The sequence below is a fragment of the Mastigoproctus giganteus genome, chromosome 2, assembly GCF_048544385.1.
Source record: "Mastigoproctus giganteus isolate SK-2022 chromosome 2, ASM4854438v1, whole genome shotgun sequence".
NCBI classification, from domain to species: Eukaryota; Metazoa; Arthropoda; class Arachnida; order Uropygi; family Thelyphonidae; genus Mastigoproctus; species Mastigoproctus giganteus.
Window position 1 is genome coordinate 49,735,158 of NC_143576.1, and position 19,300 is coordinate 49,754,457.

Genomic DNA, 19,300 nt, shown 5'->3' on the forward strand with positions numbered 1-19,300 from the left:
TTTTTGGCTGATGTGTAAAAAAAAAAAGACCTTGCATCATATGCCTCTGCTAATACCAATGCTAATATTATGACCAAATCAGTACTCCAAATACTTCCAATAATTAAAATGAATGGATAAGTTCAGAGAACATAAAATTATAATTTTATTAAATGTTCCATAAAATTATAATCTTAGTAATTAACTGACAATGAAATAGCTTTATTTTACTTTTAAATTTTATTAATCACAGAAAAAGGAAATCGAATGCACCTGATATATATTGCACTGCATATATATTAACTAACTTGTTTTTTAATAGTGTTAAAGTGAACTAAATTAATGTGATGAGAGTTTTTATAAGAACGTTACTTGTATAGCATACAGTAAACTCCCATCAGAGCCTTTTCATAAGGGACTGGCTCTAAAGAGCCATACAAGTGGAACAGAATTATAAGTGCAATCATGAATTTTTGGAAACTGCTTTTCATATTTCATCAATATTTTCTTGAATGCTTATTTTTCAGCTTCTTTTTGCAGTGTTTACAAAACAGTGGTATGTTTGTATATTGAAAATCTGAAAACGTTTTTTGCATGCTATTAAAAAGAATGAAAAATTTCAGAAAAGATATTATTAAATTAAACTAAACATATCTTGAGTATTATAAACACAATAAATACAGTATGCTAATGTAATAATAATAATGTTATTAATGAAATTTATTCATGCCATGTTGAACATACATACAACTCTGATTATTTAACCGGATGCAAAGTGGACAAACAATGTGGAAAAAAAGCCAAAAAGAACATGAAAATTCAATAAGATATGGCTAAAAAGTCAGGTGGAAAGAGTGGACTTTTTACCTAGAAGGCTTCAAGCTTAACTGAAACAAACAAACATCATGTGCACTGGAAATAATTGCTAGAATTTAGCCTGTATGATTACTTTCTAAAATTAAAAATTAAGGGAATTGTGTCTCACTTTATTCCTTCACAAAACTAAAAAAAAAGAAGCAGCATGTAGAGCTCCTGGAAAAGGTACAGAGAAGGGTAACAAGACTAGTGAGGGGAACAAAGGGTGCTTTCACTAAGAAAGATTTCAGTTCTGCAAATTGCAGCATCAGGAGACTAAGCACTTGTGAGGTGATCTGACTGAGGTGTTTGAGGCTTTGAATGGGTTCAGCAAGGGTAATGCTGGTGGCACTCTTCCTCCTGCTCAGACTACACACATGGATTCAAATAAATTCAAATTGAGGATGCTTACAGGATAGATGTGCAGAGGTCGGCTTTCAGCCAGCAGCTTGCTGATTGTTGTGGAAATAGTGAGCTTGAATAAATTCAAGGAAAAACTAAACAAACTATTTGAGATGTTTTTTTTTTTTAACTGATAAAGCTTTCTTTCTTGCATCATCTAGTTGCAATCTTCTATTTATTTTTCTGTTTGTTTTATTATTTTTTTAATCAGTAGAGCAAATCAAGTTTTAATGAGCCAGAAAACGGTGTCATGGTTCCTTTGGTTACTGAATTACCATGGTGACCGCAAAAATCCACTGATAACAATCCAGTTACATTATACATTGGCAGAACCTATGTCAAAAAGATGGTTGTCTTGACTGTGTCATGAAAGTAGTAACAAATGGAAAATTTAATAAAAATCAAGTTGTTTTGACAATTTCTTCAAGGAACGAAAGTAGAATACAAAGACTTATTACCTAAAACTGATGCAATCGAGGCACTAGGTGGGTTGGAAAACTGTTAGCTTGGGGGGGGGGGATTCATGGACTAAAAGATTAACAGTAGCCGCAGGCAGAGGCGAAAGTGAATCTTGCACTGCTTCTATTGTAATGAGCAGCAGCCTAGAGGGCAAGTTGCTGGAGATTTCAAGAGGTGCTGGGATTCATCATGGAAGAATTAATACATGGACTGTGTTAAGGTAACTAAGAGTAAGAACAGGTGCATGTATACTTGCATGTACACCAATGCTAAAAGTATAGTAAATAAATTTGATGAACTTGAGGTGCTGGTGAAGTCATCAACAGCTAATGTTGGGATATCAGAGACATTGAGTCACACTATAAAAGGAATGCAGAATTGGATTTTGGGGAGTACAATGTGTACAGAAAGGGCAGACAGGATAGAAAGGAAGGAACCCCTCCTTCCTTTCTATCCTGTCTGCCCTTTCTGTGGTATCTAAGGAAGTGCATCCAATTGATGTTCAAGGACAATGCAGTGTTGAGTCTGTTTGGTGTGAGGTAAGCAATGGGAAAGGAAAAATGAGAGCAGGTGTGTGTTATAGGCCTAATGAATCTGATGAGTATAATGAGAAATTGTGCAGAGAAATAGAGTGGGCCAGTAAATCAGAAAGTATTGTAATGGGGGATTTTTACTCTCCAGATATTAACTGGAAATTGTGAGTTGGTCACTCGCACACTAGAAAGACTTTTGTGGATTTAATAGAAGATTGTTTTCTACAGCAACATGTATGAAGGGCAAGCAGAGGGAGTAATACTCTTGATCTGATTATTCATGCATTAAGAATTTGCAGATAAAGGAACCACAAGGTGACAGTGCTCATAGGGTACTGATGTGCGATTAATTTAAAGATGTAACTACCATCAATTTTAAAAGGAAGGGTTTTTGTTTTTGTAAAAGTGACTACAGTGGTCTCAGACAGTTTTTAAATTATACACAGTGAGATAAACTGATGATGTTACCAACTGTGAATTTTAAATGGGAAGCCTTCAGAAACGTACCAACTGTGTGGTACTACACTTGAGCTCCATTGAACGAGAGGTATTTATCGGTATTTAGCCGATTTATTAACCAATTGTTATATCAAATTATTATCTATAATTAGCTATAGATCTAGTCAGGATCCTTAGTTTATTCTAAATTAAGACAGCGAGTTAATCAATACTTAAGAGTCCGTAGAAGTACCGTTCGTAATTACCGCCATTGTAACACGATAGAGCATATCCGGAATTCGATAGCATTAGCTTTGTATAGTATAGTGCATAATATAATATTGTCAATTAATCAGTAAATCTATTCATCTTGTTAAACTTCATTGTCAATTAAATTGTACTTTTAACTATACATATATATAATGACTTAGAGTACAAAGGTAACAAATAATTAATACATAACTTGATGTGGAAGTTATATAAAGGGAACTCGTAGATAACACTCGATACTCAAAAATAAATATAGCGTTATATCTGTGTTAGGATACAAGTTTAAGGTTTTAACTTTGTTCTGAAATTGTAATTTTATTGACATTAAATCGAAATTATGACTCAGACCAGAGCAGCAAAGCAAAAGGCTCAAGCTAATGGGAGTGCTGTGGCTCAGGGGAGAACTCGGGGGGGGGGGGGGGGGGGGGGGGGGGGGGCAGTTGCCCTCTGAATCACAGCCTTTTAAGATGCACTGTTTGCTTGATGTTTGCGGAGCAATCGGGTACGGGACATGATACTGCCATGGGGGAATGTCTTTGTGTGTGCACGATGCAAGGAAATTAGGCGAAAACTCAGCGTTGTTATGGGCCTATATGAGACCTTGAAGGACAGGGTGGATGCCCTAGAAGGAAATAAATTGAGGAGCCCATCAAGTTCTCAGCTGCCCACATCATCGCCAGAGCTTGCACTTGGTCATCTTGCAACACAGAGGGAGCCCCCAAGGCAGAATGCGCTGGTCCCACAGGAACTAGTAGTTGTTGGTGACTCTATTGTCAGGGAAACGGGGAACATGATTTGTAAAAAGGATAGGTGGAATAGGGCCAGAGTATGTCTGCCAGGGGCAAAGGTTGATGACGTTGTAGAGCGGATATCATCTTTTAAGGTTTTAACTTTAAGGTTTTAAGGGCACAAAAGGTGATCTAGTTGTACACGTTGGCACTAATGATATTAAGAGTAGGAGACCAGCGGAATTACTTAACAAGTACAGGTCATTGTTGAAAAAAAGACGTGAAGTAGGGTTGAATTTGAAAGTGTCTGCAATTCTGCCCAGACACGATAGGAGGGAGTATATGATGAGAGCCTTGTCGATCAATTCGGCCTTGGAAAGATTGTGCAAGGCTCAAGGGGTAGAATTATTTTCAGCCTGGACTGTACTTGTTAACAGGAGAGATTGCTTCTACAGGGATGGGATACACTTAAATAGAAAGGGTGCAAGAATATTTGCTGATGCTATCAAGGCAGTGTTAGGTGGGTCGGGAAACTGCTAGCTTGGGGGGAGACAAAGACTAATAGATTAACAGTAGTCACTGGCAGAGGTGAAACAGATTCTTGCACTGCTTCTATTGGAATGAGCAGAAGCCTGAAAAACATGATGCAGGATATTTCAGAGACTGCTGGGAATCATTGGAGTACAAGTAAACACATGGGTTGTGTTAGGGTAGCTAAGAATAGAAACAGGTGCATGTATCCTTGCGTGTACACCTATGCTAGGAGTTTAATAAATAAATTTGATGAATTTGAGGTATTGCTCAAAACATCTAAGGCAGATATTGTTGGGATATCAGAGACATGATGTCACACAGATATAAGGAATGCAGAATTGGAATTTGGGAAGTACAACGTCTACAGAAAGGATAGAGAGGATAGGAAGGGAGGAGGGGTTATGCTATTAGTTAAAAAACACATAAAATCCAAGGAAGTGAAGCCAGTCGACATCGATGGACAGGGCAGTGTCGAGTCAGTTTGGTGTGACATAAGCATAGGTAAATCAAAATTGAGAGTAGGAGTGTGCTATAGGCCTAATGACTCTGATGAGTATAATAAGATACTGTACAGGGAAATAGAATGGGCCAGTAAATCAGAGAGTCTTATAATGGGGGATTTTAATTTTCCAGATATTGACTGGAATTTGTGGGTTGGTCACTCACACACTAGCAAGGCTTTTGTCGATTTGTTTTCTACACCAGCATGTTCGGGAGGCAACTAGAGGGAGTAATACTCTTGATCTGATTATCAGTAGTGATTCTTCATGCATTAAGAATCTGCAGATAAAGAAACCACTAGGTGGCATTGATCACAGTCTGCTGAAGTGGGATTTACTCAAGGAGGTAACTACCATAAGAGGTAAAGGGAAGGGTTTTTGCTTTCGTAAAGGCGACTACTATGATGGTCTGAGACAGTATTTAAATTCTATACAGTGGACCAACTGATGATGTTACCAACAGCAAATTCAAAATGGGAAGCATTCAAAGAAATAATCTTGGAAGCTACTAGGCTTTACATACCAATCAAGAAATATTGTTCAAGGTTCAGGCCTAAATGGTTGTCAGATGAACTAATGAGACATATGGCAGAGAAGAAAAATGCATGGGATACATACAAATTAATGGGTGACATGGAAGCCTGTGATAGATATAAGTTGGTCTGTAACCAAGTCACAAAGGAGATTGGGAAGGACAAGGCAGATTATGAGAAATCCTTGGCAAAGGATGCAAAGAAAAACAGAAAAGAGTTCTTTACCTATTTAAACTCAAGAAGGAAAGGAATGAATCAGATTGGTACACTGGATGTTGGTGGTTCAACAGTTGAGGATCCTGCTCAGGTGGCTAACAATCTAAACGAGTATTTTGCATCTACATTCACACATGAGGAGTTATTCAGGAAGGGGAATGTCGTAGGTGAAGTAAACATTGGCAGTGAGCTAAATGATTTTCTAATAACTGAGAGGAAAGTGGAGGAGAAATTGTTGAGGATAAACATAAAAAAGGCACCCGGGGTGGATGGGATCTATCCAGTTATATTAAAGGAGGCAGCAAAGGAAGTAAGCAAACCCCTAGCCATAATTATAAGAGCTTCTTTGGACTCAGGGGAGGTACCCATAGACTGGAGATGTGCAAATTAACCCCAATTCACAAAGCAGGATCAAAGGCTGACACAAGTAATTATAGAACTGTTAGTTTAACTTCGGTTCCAGGAAAATTAATTAAACAGGCACTGGTTAAAGAAGCACTGCAGGATCATCTGGACCAGAATTCAGTTTGTTAAGGGCAGGTCTTGTCTGACCAATTTGATTGGATACTATGATGTAATCACAAAAGAACTGGATGCAGGGAATAACTTTGATATTATATACTTGGATCTTAGAAGAGCTTTTGATACGTTGCGCATGGAAGACTGCTGCACAAATTGGGCAGTGTGGCATTGGAGGCAAATTACTGCTATGGATAAAGGGATGGTTGAGTGGCAGAAGACAGAGGGTGGTAATCAATGGACACTGCTCAACGTGGACTAATGTTATTAGTGGAGTTCCTCAGGGTTCAGTGTTGGGTCCATTGTTGTTTTCTGTATTTATAAATGATATTGATGATCGTATATCAAGCTTAATGTCCAAGTTTGCAGATGATACAAAGGTTGGCAGGGTTGTTAAGGACACTACTGATGCTATGCTGCTGCAACAGGATCTGGAAAGTTGAGCAGATGGGCTGAGAGGTGGCAAATGAAGTTTAACATTGACAAATGTAAAGTACTACATATGGGAAACAGTAACCCCAGATCAACGTATCAACTCTGTGGTACTACGCTGACAGTGGTAGAAAAGGACCTGAGGGTAATTGTGCAGGCAGATATGAAGTTCTCTGAGCAGTGCAGACGAGCTGCAAGAGTAGCTCATGGTGTCTTGTCAATGATATACAGGAATTTTTCTAGCAGGGATAGGGATGTGATTATTCCCTTGTATAAGGCAATGGTCAGGCCACACCCTGAGTACTGTATACAGGTCTGGAGGCCTCATTTCAAGAATGATGTAGAGCTGCTGGAACGAGTACAGAGAAGGGCAACAAGATTAGTGAATGGAACAAAGGGTTGCTCTTACGAAGAAAGGCTTAAGTTTTGCAAATTACAGAGTCTGGAGACTAGGCATCGGCGAGGTGATTTGATAGAGGTGTATAAGGCTTTGAATGGCTTGAGCATGCTCAATGCCAATGGGATTCTTCCTCTTGCTCAGAATAATCACCTGAGAGGGCATAAATTCAAATTGAGGAAGGATGGATGTCGGAAAGATGTGCGGAAATTTGCCTTTAGCCAGCAGGCAGTTGATTTGTGGAATAGACTTCCATCACTTGTTGTTGAAGTTGATAGCCTAAACAAATTTAAGGCTCAGCTGGATAGGTATTTTGAACGAACGGAGGGGTGAAATGGGAGTAGTGGTTGTGTTTTTTTTTTTTTTTTTTTTTTCTCTTGGCTGATGCTGAATAAGCTTGCTTTCTTGCATCATATGCCTCTACTAATGCTAATGCTAATTATACACTTAAAGTGGTAGAAAATGAAAAAGACCTGGCAGTAATTGTGCAGTTAGATATGAAGTTTTCTGAGCAATGCAGACAGACGGCCAGAGCAGGTCATGGGGTTTTGTCAATGATTTATAGGAATTTTGCTAGCAGGGAAAAGGAGGTGATTGTCCCTCTGCCTAAGGCAATGGTCAGGCCACACCTTGAGTACTGCATACAGGTCTGGAAGCCCCATTTTAGGAAGGATGTAGATTTGCTTAAGCGTGTACAGAGAAGGGCAACAAGATTGGTGAGGGGAACGAAAGGATCCTCTTACCAAGAGAGGCTTAAATTCTGCAAATTGCAGTGGCTGGACTAGGCACCTGCGCGGTGATCTGATTGAGGTGTATAAGGCCTTGAATGGATTGAGCACGCTGAATTCTGATGGGATCTTTCTACTTGTTCAGATTACGAACCTAAGGGGGCATAAATTCAAATTAAGAAAAGACAGATGTAGAATAGATGTGCAGAAATTTGCCTTTAGCCAGCATGTGGTTAATTGCTGGAACAAACGTCCATCTGTCATTGTGGAAGTTGATAGGTTAAATAAATTTAAGGGGGAACTGGACAGGCATTTGGAGGGAATAGTGTGATTTTTTTTTTTTTTTGGCTGATGCTGTATAAGCTCATACACTTGCTTTCTTGCATCATGCCACTACTACTACTAAATGTAAGGAAGATTGATTCTCACCTTGATGTTCATCATAACCTCAAAAGTCATCAGTCATACTGCATGATGGAAGAGATGGGGACTGGTTGACCGGAACTTCGCTTTGGAGACTAAACGAGGGTTCCAACACCTGAAGCCTCCAATAAGCAAAGTGGTGGTAATGCACCAGTTAATGACAGTCATCTACCACCTAGAAATATGTACATAAATTGAGGACTAACACACCTAAAGCTTTCCTACATCTTGAAATAGATGTAGGAAAGGAAAGGAAAGGAAAAAACTGACTCGGGTAAATAATACAAAGGTCTTTCAGATAACACAAGAGGAGAAAAAGCAGTATGTACTGGAACTTACTGGAAGTTTGAGCTTCTGCAGACTGCTCAGGACCAAGATATTGATGAGGAATATTACAACTTTCTGAAAGTGATAAAGCCCAAGAAACCTATAGGGAAAAAGAAATCCAAAGAAGAAAAAATTAGTCAAGAAACACTTGTCACGATGAATCGAAGACGACAAATGAAGAGCAAGAAAAACTGACAGGGAGAAAACTGAGTATACTGAGTTATGCAAAGCCATTAGAAAGAGACTCAGAGAGGACATAAGAAGATTTAACACAAGAAAAGTAGAATAAGCATTAAGGGAAAACAAAGGATTTAAATCAACAGCCATGAGCAGTAATACAGAAAGACAAATGATACTGAAACTGAAGAATAGCAATGGTGTACTTATAAACAGCAGAGAGGGCATAATTCAAATAGCAGAAGACTACTATAGAGAATTATACAAGGAGCGAGGGAATGATACCAGCAGTGGGGAAGATGGATTGCAAAGTAGCAACACATACGACATACCCGATATTCTTACTGATGAGGTAGAACATGCATTGAATAAAATGAAGAATCAGAAAGCCCCGGGGAAGATGAAGTTACTGTAGATTTGTTAAAATTGGGAGGAAGAGACATAACACAAAATCTGGCAAGGTCTTCACAAAGTGCATTCGAAAAGGTGTGACACCTAAGCAGTGGAATAATGCAATCATAGTTTTGCTGCATAAGAAAGGAGATAAATCAGAAATTGTAAATTATAGACTAATTAGCTTGTTATCCACATCTACAAGTTGTTCACAAGGGTCATTACTAACAGATTAGAAAGAATACTTGATGAGAGCCAACGGAAAGAGCAAGCTAGCTTTAGGACAGGATTCTCAACTATGGATCACCTTCACGTAATATCACAGCTAATGGAGAAAGCAAATGAATATAAAACACCATTATGCCTGGCATTTTTGGATTATGAAAAGGCATTTGACTCCATACAACATAAGGCAATGTTTCGGGCACTAGAAAGACAAGGCATAGATACCACACATATTATGATTTTGAAGAAAATATATGAGAGTGCTACCTCCTTTATTAGACTAGACAAAGACAGTAGGAAATTTAAAATCGAGAAAGGAGTTCGACAAGGAGACATAATATCTCCGAAGCTGTTTACTGCTGCCCTTGGGGAAGCTTTCAGAAGATTAGACTGGTTGCAGAAAGGAGTCAATGTGAACGGAGAGTACTTAAACCATTTACGATTTGCAGATGACATTGTGGTCATAAGCCACGATCCCAAAGAATTAGAGGAAAATCTTAATCGGTTATGCATGGTTAGTAAGAATTTTGGACTTAAGGTGAATATGGCTAAAACAAAAGTAATGATGAACAAGTATGCCACAGAAAGGGAAATAATGATTGAAGGAGCAGTAATTGAAAAGGTGGAGTCATATACTTATCTGGGACAAGTTTTTACAAGTTGTGTAATAATGATAAATGGCTGGAAGTCAAGAGAAGAATAAATTTTGGATGGATGGCATTCAGGAAATATAGTCACATACTGAAGAGCAATATCCCAGTTTGTCTGAAACGTAAAATAATGAACCAATGTATACTCCCCACCACGACTTATGGAAGTGAAACTTGGGCACTCACCAAAAGAATGGAAAAGAAGCTGAGAACTACACAGCGAAGAATGGAACGAATTATATTGGGAATCAGACTGTTAGATAAGAAGAGAAACATATGGATTAGGCAGCAAACTCAAGTAAAGGACATTCTTATCAAAACTAAAGAACTAAAATGGTCTTGAGCCATGTGTCCTGTATAACTTATACAGGACACATGGCTCGAAGACATGATGACAGATGGACTAAAAAAATAACAGAATGGTACCGAAGAGGAGCTAGAAGAAATCCTGGAAGACAAAGGTGGAGATGGATAGATGAAATTCATGAGTTCGGGTAGTAAATTGATGGCCAGTGCTCAAAACAGAAGGAACTGGAAAGTTGCTGGAGAGGACTTCATCCTGCAGTGGATTGAAAATGGCTGATGATGATGATGATGATGACGATGACACCTAAAGCTTCATTAAAAATCAAAAGAAGTCCAGATGAAAATGCCATTTCTCTACTTGACCCATGGTTTATGTTAATAAAAAAATATTTAAAGTTAATTTAAAAAAGGTATTAGGAGTCTGGCAAGAATTATGTAACATTCTAATATTAACTCACTTTCTATATTTTGGATACTCAATGATGAATTTAGATAATCTGAAGTTCCGGCAAACATATACAAGGTGTTCTCATTATCTGAGGCTAACTGGGTCCAAAAATTACCACTTAAAATGAATCCACTTAAAACGGGGATCAAATTTTCGCAATGTGTATTATGTACTTGTATATAGTAAAAAATGGATTGAAGGAACTGAGAAATGAGAGAATTATTTTATTAGAAAATGTTGAACAATGTAAGTTTAAGTAAAGTTTATTGAAGTTACACTATTTTTCAGCTTTATGAATAAAGAATGAATCCAGAGTTTTTTTTTTCCCTAATTTTTTCAGATAACATTGTGTAGTAGCATTTTGTTATGTCATTAACAAAAGTTAATGACATAACAAAATGCAAAATGCAGCAAAAGTTAAGTGTGAACACTTAACTTTTGCTGCACAATCATGAAGAGGGTCATTCTCACAAAAATATTCAAGTGCTTGGTCAATTTTCTCAAGGGCTTCCTTTAATTCTTTAAATTTTAAATCCTCATAACTGTGGGGACTCAGATACCGGGGATTCCATGTATTGTTACTAAAGATGCCTGGAGCAAGTGCAGTAGAGCATCAGTTATCCAGAATAATTAATGTCAGACCTCTTGTGGATAGCCAAATTTTCCGGATAATTGAATGTAAGGTACGAGTAAATAAATTTTGTTATAATGTATTTAGGTAAAAGAAAGACTTTAAATATTGTGAAAAAAAAAAACCGAATTAATTTCATTCAAAAAAAGAACTATAACTTATACATAAAAATTTGCACATTTACATATGCATATTCGGATAGATATTTTACTGCAAATTTTATCTGGAAAAAAACTTAGAAGTAATTTTTTTTAAATAATGTTCAATCGTTTTATGTTTTCTTTGTTGTGACCTGTTTTTTTTTTTTTGCTATTCAAATTGATATTGAATGCTAGTCAAATTGATATTGTTAAGGAAATCTCTCGAGTTCCTTAACAATATCAATTTGACTAGCATTCTTCCAGCCCATTTCAGTGCTGTTTATTTTCATTGACATTTTACAGTAAAAAACTGAGAAAAATAATAAATCACACAGTTTCGGGTCGATGTTATTCTTACCAAATCTGGAACTAAATTAAACATTAAATTAAATTAAATTAAAACTAAATTAAATTAAATTCAAATTGATATTGAATGCTAGTCAAATTGATATTGTTAAGGAAATCTCTCGAGTTCCTTAACAATATCAATTTGACTAGCATTCTTCCAGCCCATTTCAGTGCTGTTTATTTTCGTTGACATTTTACAGTAAAAAACTGAGAAAAATAATAAATCATACAGTTTCGGGTCGATGTTATTCTTACCAAATCTGGAACTAAATTAAACATAATATGAAATGAAAAGAAAAAAATATGTCAGGGAAAATTGGGTTCATGGATGCAAATGACTCACTCATGAACTCTCTCACTCATGGTTTCCTAATCCAACACTTCACCAGATATACAAAGTAAAAGAACAAACAGATAGAAATACTCTTGTAACATAACAAACATTTGTTTCAAATACTACCATTAATAAAAAAAAAAAAAAAAAAAAATAAGCCTTTCAAATTATTCCAGATAATTGACTTCTGGATAATAACGTTCTACTGTCTGTAATTGCACATCTTTGTAATTGCACTGTTTTTGGGTACCAGTGATCTAGGGTTCTGATCTTATACATAATTAATTTTGTATACATAATGATATATTAATGGTATGCAATATCCAATGTATCGTATGTGATACACACACATCCACAACACCATAAAATCCTTACCCCATGCTGGTAGTTTAGTACTTCAACAGAATTAATGTGAGCATTAATTCTCTTTGAATCAGCAACATCCTTTAGCATTACCTCACAATAATGAAGTTGGGATTCTCCAAACCGCAGTTTCAGAAGTTCAAGATATCGTATTTCCCGTTCAGTATTATAAGAAAATGTAGCAAGCAAACGATCTGCTAGTAACATGCAGTATTCGTTCACAAATAGATCTTTACTACCATAAATGTTTACCAATAAACTTATAATGTCTGCACATCTCTGACTGCGAGTTGATTTACCTAAAAGAAAAAGGAAGTTTAACTGTAATACAAGGGAAATAAATATTTATGAACATTATCAGCACACACACTAAGAAAAGCAAAAAAAAAAAAAAAAATGCACTGCTTAGCTTTAAGCATTGTTTGTATTTAAAAGAATATGGTGTCAGTTAATTTTTTAACAGTGGAAATGTATCATTCTTTTTAAATATTCTAACCTTTCAAAAAAGAAAGAAGACATTTTATTTTAGTTCTCTCACTATCAGTATTAAGAAAATGAAAAAAAGCAAGCTTATGTAGCAACAGCCAAATAAAAGAGAGAGAGAGAGAAAGAGAGTTCAACTAATATCATCCTACATCATGTGTTCCTACATTTTATGGCTTATCAGCATTGATAGATACATTGTACCAGTGTATTATGTTTGCCAAAATGTTTGTTCGCAGGCAATTAACATGTCTTAGCTGTAAAATTCTGTATCTTGTCCCTCACTTTCAAATATTTGACCAATCCAACTTTAAATTTAGATAACCTACTAACCTCCGCAAAAGTAGGTTGGATTCCATTTAAGAGATTTATAAAATTTATCATCATATTCCGGATCTTATAATAGGCCCCCTCGATCACACTCACATCTCCTTTCAGTGGTCAATATGACCAGCCATGTAACAGAAGGGATATGATGTGATAAGAGACTTGCCTGGATATTCTGACTACTCAAAGAAGTTGAACATAAGCTGCAGAACGTGATGCACTTTATAAAGTTAATTACACTGTTCAGCATCAATTTACTCCCAGAAATATGTTCAAAAACTCAGATATGTGCTTAAAAAGTTCTCATCACCCATAGTTTTCAAATATTGTGGGTTTATGAGCAAAAAACCAAAACCTGGTTTAATCATCTTTTCCATCTATTTTATCTATTTATTTATTTTTAATCTAGAGTATTCAGGAGCTTACAACAACATTCAAGAATGTTTTGGAACGTTCTAGAGCAGTGGTTCTCAAAATTTTTAATGTGAAGACTACCTACATCCATTATGAAAAATTCTGGCAGACAGCACCGGCAAAATATTTTGTAAGGTGGTGCATGTGGAAGGGCAATGGGGGAATTTTTTTTTTTGAAAAAATGCATGAAAAAAACGTTTGGCTTTTGGTACAGGATTTTTAAACAATTTTTTTTTTATTTAAAAATTGGCCTCATACCGCATTTTATGCACAATTTCTATATCTCTAAAAATAATAAATTGTATGAAAAAATCTAAATTAAAGAAATAATATTCAATTGTTTTTTCATACTTATTTTAATGTTTTTAGAACAATAAGACATTTACTAATGTATATCCAGAAACTAAAATAATTCAAAATTAAAAAAAAAAAAAAAACAATACAAAATTATATTGAAATTTTGTTAATTTTAGGGCTAAATGGCTAAGATCTGCTAAGCGAGTATGAGCATTTGCAGTGGCGCTGTACTGTTTCAAATACAGTGTAAGCAATGGACGGCTGTTCCGTATATGTAGGTGTATGTACATAAACATTGCGATGCAGTCAGCAATTATTTCATGACGACTTCTAATTTACACAGTCGCATGAAAATCAATGACCTTTTGTAATAATGGCCACAATATAAGCCAATGCTAAATTTGACATCGCGGCACCCACTTTGAGAATCACTGTTCTAGAGTATTGTGCATAAAAAAGGTCAGAATGTTTCTGGATGGTTGTAGAACTTTCGATGTAGTTCTCTAGAAACTTCTCTACTGGTATATATACAAGTGGGTTCTGTACCAAGCAAGCATTACTGAATTTAAAAAAGTATGTCTTTCAGACAGCAAGTGGCGAGCAAAGTGAACACGTGTTTTAGTGAATTAGTGTTTGTAAAAAAGTGTTGCTTGCATAATTGTAAATCATAAACTGTGTTTAAATTAGAAATAAAATCTACAATTTCTTAATTGTGTTCTTTTGTGTGCATACCTCAAACAAACATGAAATGTTTTGAATCCTTGCTGATGGCTTGTTCTACATTTGCGGAGAAGTGGCATTAAAATTGCAGCGTAGGCCACTGTCACAACTTATGAGAAAAGCCAATGCACTCTATTTTGGATATAAGATCGGACAAGATAAAGTATGGGCACCAAAGATTTCCTGTAGCTCATGATCAAGGATATTAATAGGCTGGCATAGAGGTAGCCATAAATCGATGCCTTTTGCTGTTCCAGTGATATGGTGGGAATCTCGAGCCCACATAAATGATTGTTACTTTTGCATGATCCTTTTTGCATGGTCCTCGAGGTTGTCACAGACATTCTCTCAGATATGCCAGACAAGCTGTACTTGCTACCTGGGAGTCTAAAACGCTGATGGAACTGATATTCGGGTGACACTCAAGTCAAGTGGACCCAATTTCGGCGAAGTCCGGACGGTCTGTGACAGCCAAATCCTCTGCTTGCACCTTCACGATGGTGGGACTGTTAGTAATCCTGGGTATAACCTCCATGCACAAGCACATGGTGGGTGACCACCCAGGTGTGAACCAACGTAAGCAGGGGTCGAGGTGTGGCGCCCACACCACATGGAGGAATGCCGCCCCCTCTATGTTACCAGGCAGTACTAGGTGGTAGATAACTCTCATCAACCGGTGAAATACCACCACTTTGCTTATTGGAGGCTTGAAGTGGTGGAACCCATGTTTAGTCTCTAGAGCTAAGTTCCGGTCAACCCTTCCCTATCTCTTCCATCATGCAGTATGATTGATGACTTTTGAGGTTATGATGAACGTCGTGGCGAGATCCAATATTCCTTACATTTCGAGGGTACAGCTCTAAAACGGTTTTCGCAGGCCGGCCGCTAGTTAGTACACCGGACCAGACCGAACCTATTGGTAACTTTCTAGGAGGCTTCCGGATCAGCTAGTGTATAATCTTGCTACCTCTACTCTGCCAGATAGTGACTGGAGGTAGTCCGAAAAGTGTGTATGCGGGGAGCATTGTCGAGGCCACGTTATGTCAAGGATTTGGGTATATTCTTACCACATGTACGCCATATCCAAAAATTTCATTACTTCATACAGCATGTCCCACCCACTTTTTCTTACTATTGAATACACCATGAATTGTCAAACTAATAGAACAAGCTTATCTGCGAAAAGATCTAAACCTCCCAAGGACTTCCTAATTCATTTCACAAATATACTTGGTCTCAATTCTAATCTCAACGATGTACATTTCCACTTGCAGTCTGCCAAACCACATGTACTTTTTCTGACAGAATCTCAGTTATCGGTTGATTCAACTACTGCTCATCTCAGATGCTCAAATTATTCGCTGTATGATTCCTTTCGCCTCAAAGGTGGTACTTGTGCATATGTCCGTTCTGATATTCCCTGTCAGACACTTGGCAATTTGGAATCTCCTCTCTCTGATCTTCTCTGGCTTAAAATCTCTCTACCTCATTGTGTCAAATTCATCTGTTGTCTCTACCGTTCTCCCAACTCCACTAATCACTTGGAGCTCTTTGACTTCCTCTCGTTGCAACTTGACTCTCTCCAGTCCAACTTTCCTAACAGTGCGGTAATTTTCCTTGGTGATTTTAATGTTCACAACTCCAGCTGGCTTCCGTTTTCTAGTCACACCGACCCAGCAGGTCGAGATGCTGAGGCTTTTGCAATTACTAATGACCTAGCACAGATTGTTCATCTACCTACAAGAATACCGGACAATCCGAATCATACAGCCAATACGCTTGATCTTTTTCTCACAAACAACCCTTCTAAGTACACAGTCAAAGTGAGAGGTCCTTTAGGCACTTCAGATCACAACTTGGTGATTGTCTCTTCTCCAATGGAACCTTTATCTCATGGCTTTTCCCAACTTCGTGTTGTTTGGCACTACAAGAATGCAAAATGGGATGACCTGCGAGACTTCTTTTCTTCTTTTCCTTGGTCGGATTACTGTTTCAAAACTCCTGATGTCAACGTTTGCTCAGATCGATGTCAACGTTTGCTCAGATCGTGTCAGTGAAATTATTCTTGCAGGAATGGAATCCTTTATCCCACACTCCACTTTAAAATCTCGTCCTTTATCTAAACCTTGGTTTTCCCATAAATGTGCTAAGGCTGTTCAAGCGAAGAATGTTGCATATCATAGTTGGCTTGTTTCTAATTCTTCAGTTTCATTTTCTGCCTACACCAAAGCTCGCAACAATTGTAAAGCAGTTATTAATCAGTCCAAACTAGAGTTTGAACAGGCTAAGAGTAGAAAACTTGCTTCTTGCCCTAATGGTAGCCGAGCATTCTGGTCTCTTGCCAAAGCTATTGGCCGCAACTTTTGCCCATCTCTGCTTCCACCTCTGTCCAAACCAGATGGTTCTGTTGTCACTTCAGCCAAGGATAAAGCTGACCTGCTAGCATCCCATTTTTCTTCCAGCTCATGTATTAATGAACTTGGTAAAACACCTCCCACCATTCCCAACACGGTCCATTCAATGCCTCCTGTGGTTTTCCGTCAAAAGGATATCAGAAGGATTTTGATGAATCTTGATGCTAAGAAAGCTCCAGGTCCTGATGGTATTTCTCCACTTGTTCTCAAAACCTGTGCTCCTGAACTTACTCCTATTCTTTGCCGCCTTTTTTCACTTTCTTATTCCAAAGGTTTGATTTTTGATTTGGTAGTTGTTGGCGCATCGGCTTCTGTGGCCATATTGCACCTCCCAAGGTTTTTGCAGTACTTTGATCCAAGCCCGAGGCGGGAATCGAACCCGCGACCTTTGGGTTGCCGGGCAGGTACTTTACCCACTCGGCTAGCCCGGTCGGCCTATTCCAAAGGTGTTTTTCCTTCTGCTTGGAAATTTGTTCATATCCAGCCAGTTCCTAAAAAGGGTGACAAATCCCTCCCATCCAATTATCGTCCCATTGCAATTACTTCTACTCTTTCTAAAGTAATGGAGAAATCAATTAACCGCCAACTCTTAAACTACCTAGACACCTTCCGTCTGATCAACGATCACCAGTATGGATTCCGTCAGTGTCGATCCACTGGTGATATCCTGGCTTATGTTACCTATTTATGGACTACTTCAATGGAAAGGTTCGGTGAAACACAAGTAGTTGCTCTTGACATCTCAAAGGCTTTCAATCGTGTTTGGCATAAAGGTCTTCTAAACAAGCTTCCATCTTATGGTTTGCCAACTGTTTTTAGTAATTGGTTATCCAGTTTTCTCTCTGATCGCTCACTGAGGGTGATGGTAGATGGCTCTCTGTCTTCTAACTTCTCCACTAATGCCGGTGTCCCCCAAGGTTCAGTTCTTTCCCCCACTCTTTTCCTCTTGTATATCAATGAACTTCTTCCATTGACTGGAAATCCTATCCATAGTTTTGCCGATGATAGCACATTGCATTCAACTTTCCGTTTTGAGAAATCTTGTCCTGCTCAATCAGCTTCAACTTCTCGAAAATCTGCTACCAATTCCTTAAATGCCGATCTTCAGGTAATTCTCCAGTGGGGCAAAGACAACTTAGTTGATTTCAACCCTTCTAAAACTCAGTCTTGTCTTATATCTTGCAAAAAGAATTCTTCTGCTCCTATGCTTATCTTCAGTGACACTGCAATTTCTAGGCAAAAGGATATATCTCTTTTGGGGATTACCCTGACTTCTAATCTCTCTTGGCACAAGCACATTACAAATATTGCTTCCTCTGCATCTAAAAAACTTGGTTTTCTCTTTCGCTCTCGGCGTTACTTTTCTTCCAAACAGCTGCTCACTCTGTATAAATCGCAAATCCACCCTGCCATGGAATATTGTTCCCACATTTGGGGTGGTGCCCCCAAAACCTCTCTCCGGCTTCTTGATTCCATTCAGAAGAGGGCAGTTAGGTTAATTAATGATTCATCTCTAACAGAGTCTCTTCACTCGCTTTCTCATAGACGTACTGTTTCTGCTGCATGCCTCTTCTACAGATACTTCCATGGGCACTGTTCTTCTGAATTGGCTTCTATAATTCCCGCTCTCTCTTTCAAAACAGTCCGAACACATGCCGCCACCAGCCAACATCCATTTACTGTCCAACTTCAAACCCACAGAACCAACTTTTCATCTTCCTCATTTATTCATTCAACTGCCGTTTCCTGGAACAACCTTCCTTCATACGTATTTCCTGAAAATTACAATCTACAGAAGTTCAAGTCCAATGTCAACAAATATCTTCTTTCGTCTTCTCAACCTCCAACCCAAGCACGGTACTAAGTACTAGGTTTTAATACCTCTCGTGTTTGGGGTTCACATAATAAAAAATGACCAATATTTCTGGTTTTTCTGGGAAATACCAGCATAAAATAGAGCAGGGGAAGCCAACAAGTTGATCGCGGCTTTAATTTTGGTCGATCACAACTAATTTTAAATATATATAAAAAGTAGATTAGTTAAAATCTAAATGTTATTGTTGTTGTTATTATTATTATTATTAAGCACCCCACTGCATACGCTAATTAAAATCCATTGAACCAAGTGACTACTCTTGTCGCTGCATAGCCACTAGGATTGTCCAGTAAAAATTCATGCAATTACGTTGTGGAGAACAGTGCATGTGTCGAATTCTTATGTAGCTTACTTAATATTAATAACTGGGCAGTACTTATACGTTAATTTAATACCCTTTGATTTAAAATGGATACTATGAAAAAGAGTAAAACGTATCATTTTCATCAAGAGTGGGACCTAGAATACTTTTTTGTAATGA

The 19,300-nt window shown here is 37.7% G+C and overlaps 1 protein-coding gene across 1 annotated transcript in view; it reads right to left on the reverse strand.

The window, feature by feature from the left end:
• Positions 1 to 19,300, reverse strand: part of mr (anaphase promoting complex subunit morula) — a 596,234-nt gene that overhangs the window by 200,177 nt on the left and 376,757 nt on the right. Inside the window, exon 9 of the mRNA XM_090388952.1 lies at positions 12,301 to 12,587. Coding sequence (XP_090245078.1) covers positions 12,301 to 12,587 — 287 coding nt within the window. The remainder of the gene's footprint in view (positions 1 to 12,300; positions 12,588 to 19,300) is intronic.